This window comes from Sorex fumeus, unplaced genomic scaffold, assembly GCF_029834395.1.
Source record: "Sorex fumeus unplaced genomic scaffold, SorFum_2.1 ptg000109l, whole genome shotgun sequence".
Classification (NCBI taxonomy): domain Eukaryota; kingdom Metazoa; phylum Chordata; class Mammalia; order Eulipotyphla; family Soricidae; genus Sorex; species Sorex fumeus.
Genome location: NW_026606166.1, coordinates 3458792 through 3461627, shown reverse-complemented (window position 1 = coordinate 3461627; position 2836 = coordinate 3458792). Strand labels below are relative to the sequence as shown.

The 2836-nt window shown below is 45.5% G+C and overlaps 1 protein-coding gene across 1 annotated transcript; it reads left to right on the top strand.

Annotated features, from left to right (window-relative positions):
- LOC130042755 (olfactory receptor 6K3-like) lies at window positions 1-954 on the top strand. The gene has a single exon (XM_056134948.1). The coding sequence runs from the start codon at window positions 1-3 to the stop codon at window positions 952-954; it is 954 nt and encodes a 317-aa protein (XP_055990923.1).
- Window positions 955-2836: the final 1882 nt, after the last annotated feature.

Here is a 2836-nt window from a genome sequence, read left to right as displayed (position 1 = left end):
ATGCTGAGAAGAAACCTTTCCGCCGGAGTCACTGAGTTTCTCTTCTCTGGGTTTTTGCAGCTTCAAGAGGGCAGCCTCCTGTTCTTCATCCCGTTGCTAATCATTTACATGTTTATTGTGGTTGGAAATATGACTGTCTTCTTTGCTGTGCGGCTGGATCCCCGTCTGCACAACCCCATGTACAACTTCATCAGCGTCTTCTCGTTCCTGGAGATCTGGTATACCACGGCCACCATCCCCAAGATGCTCGCCAACCTGGTCAGTGAGCAGAAGACCATCTCCTTCCTTGGCTGCCTCCTGCAAATGTACTTCTTCCACTCTCTGGGGAACTCGGAGGGGATCTTGCTGACCACCATGGCCATTGACAGGTACGTGGCCATCTGTGACCCTCTGCGCTACCCGACCATCATGACTCCGCGGCTCTGTGCCCAACTCTCAGCTGGTTCCTGTGTCTTTGGCTTTCTCGTGCTGCTCCCTGAGATTGCGTGGATCTCCACACTGCCCTTCTGTGGCCCCAACCAGATCCACCAACTTTTCTGTGACTTTGAACCCGTGCTGAACTTGGCCTGTGCCGACACGTCCATGATCCTGGTGGAGGACATCATCCACGCCATTGCCATCATCTTCTCGGTGCTAGTCATCACCCTCTCCTACATCAGAATTGTGGCTGTGATCCTGCACATCCCCTCCACGGATGGCCGCCAGAAGGCTTTCTCCACCTGCGCCTCTCATCTTGGAGTGTTTGTCCTGTTCTACGGCAGTGTCTCACTCATGTACTTGCGCTTCTCTGCCACATTCCCACCAGTCCTTGACAAGGTCATTGCGTTGATGTTTGCAGTCCTGGCTCCCTTCTTCAACCCGATCATCTACAGCTTGAGAAACAAGGACATGAAGATTGCAATTAAGAAGCTCCTGTGTCGCTGGAAGGTGCCAAACATGTTTGTAGGTCAGTGATCAGGCAGGTCTCTGCTCCCTGATGCCAACAAAAAAGAAAATAAATAACAAGCACATGGCACCTCCAGTCACACAGTTTTTTTTTTGTTTCCTCAGTACCTGAGCATCCCTTTTGCACACATTCAGGATATCCACAACCACAAGGTGAGACATTGCATAGACCAATGAATGAGAGAAGGGAAACGTGATGTCTAAACCTCTAGCAAACGTTTTAGGAACATTGGTTGTAACTGGTTAGAAATACAGCATCTGGATGGGGAGATGGCCCTGAGGGTTGGAACACAGACTCTGCATATGGGAGGATCAGGTGTGATCCAGGGTATGGAATGGTCTCCGGAACACTGCCAGAAGCCACCTTTGATCACAACCCTTGGACTACTGAGCACCACTGGCTCTTACACAAAAACCCATAAACAAAACTAAAGCAACCCCTCAAAGAAGATGAGATATATAGGAAAGAGAGGTTTCTCTTTTACTGAAAGCACACACGTCTGTGAGCATGAAAGATTCATTAATCACTCTGCATCTCAGGTCCTCATATCTAAAGCAGGTGCAAACGTTATATGTTTTAAAATCAGAATTCTGTCTGTTGCATGGAGATGTCACTCTGTGCACAATTCTAGAAGAGTATGACATGAGCTAGGCCAGTCCCAGCTCTTCCATCTCAGTCTCCATGTGGCTCTGGGTCTTTCAGAGGTTGCTATTGGGAAGAGTAATGTATTAAAAATAAAAAATCAACTTTGAAGTACTTGTAATCATTACTTAGCAATGGTAGTGTTATGAATATTTTTCTGGGGATGAGTAGGATAAATCTTCTTTGACACTTTAGGTTGAATTTATCTTATTTAACTGACTTAAACTATTTGCTTGAATATAATTTCAACCACTTCCTTGATACTCTGCTCTCAGTTTTATCCTCACACATGGCTTCTCACACATTTCCACCAACCAATTTGTTTATCCTCCAACCCTATACACAGATTTCCTTTTAAAAAATAACTGGTCATTTAAATACCACATATAAGTGATATCCTGTGTTTATCCTTATTCTTATGGATTACAGGATGATAAACAACACCTATATGTGGTATTTAGAATAACTGGATGATGAAATGCAATGTTTTAAAGTTGGGGGATGTAGAGGCCTGAGTGGGTAGGGAGTTTGCTTTGCATGTTGCTGACCTGGATTCAACTCCCAACATCCCTTAAGGTCCTCTGAGCACTGACAGGAGTGATTCCTGAGCACAGAGCCAGGACTAATATCTTAACATGGCCGGGTATGACACTCCTCACCAAAAACAAGTTGGATGATGCCTAGATCACTCTTGGCTCCAGAGTATAGGGATGAAGAGGAAATAAATTGAGGGGCTGGGGTGATAAGAGATATCTAATAAGCAATGAGGGGCAGGGGACAAGGGTACTCAGCTAATCAGTAATGTTAAGAAATGACTAAACTAAATACCCAAACCGGAAAGTCTGCAACACTGGAATCTGTCCTGTCCTGTCCTCCCGTTGTTCATCAATTTGCTCGAGCAGGCCCAGTAACGTCTCCATTGGGAGACTTATTGTTACTGTGTTTGGCATATCGATTACATCACAGGGAGCTTGCCAGACTTTGCCATGTGGGTGAGATACTCTCGGTAGCTTGCCAGGCTCTGAACACTGGAATCATGAGACCTAAATTTTAACAAACTTAAAAAGGTGCCTGTCAAGATGGCAGCCTGGGGTTGGAGGGCGAGATTGGGAGCCTGGGAGCATGGGTGGAAGGAAGTCAACACTGGTGGTAGAATCATTGCTGGAATGTTGTATGTCTAAAATTCAACATGAATGACTTTGCGACTCATGGTGCTTTAATAAAATGAAGTCTTGAAAAATGGCATTG

Bases quoted from the DNA above. Each gene is read 5' to 3' on its own strand.
- LOC130042755 (XM_056134948.1), top strand. From the start codon at position 1: ATGCTGAGAAGAAACCTTTCCGCCGGAGTCACTGAGTTTCTCTTCTCT.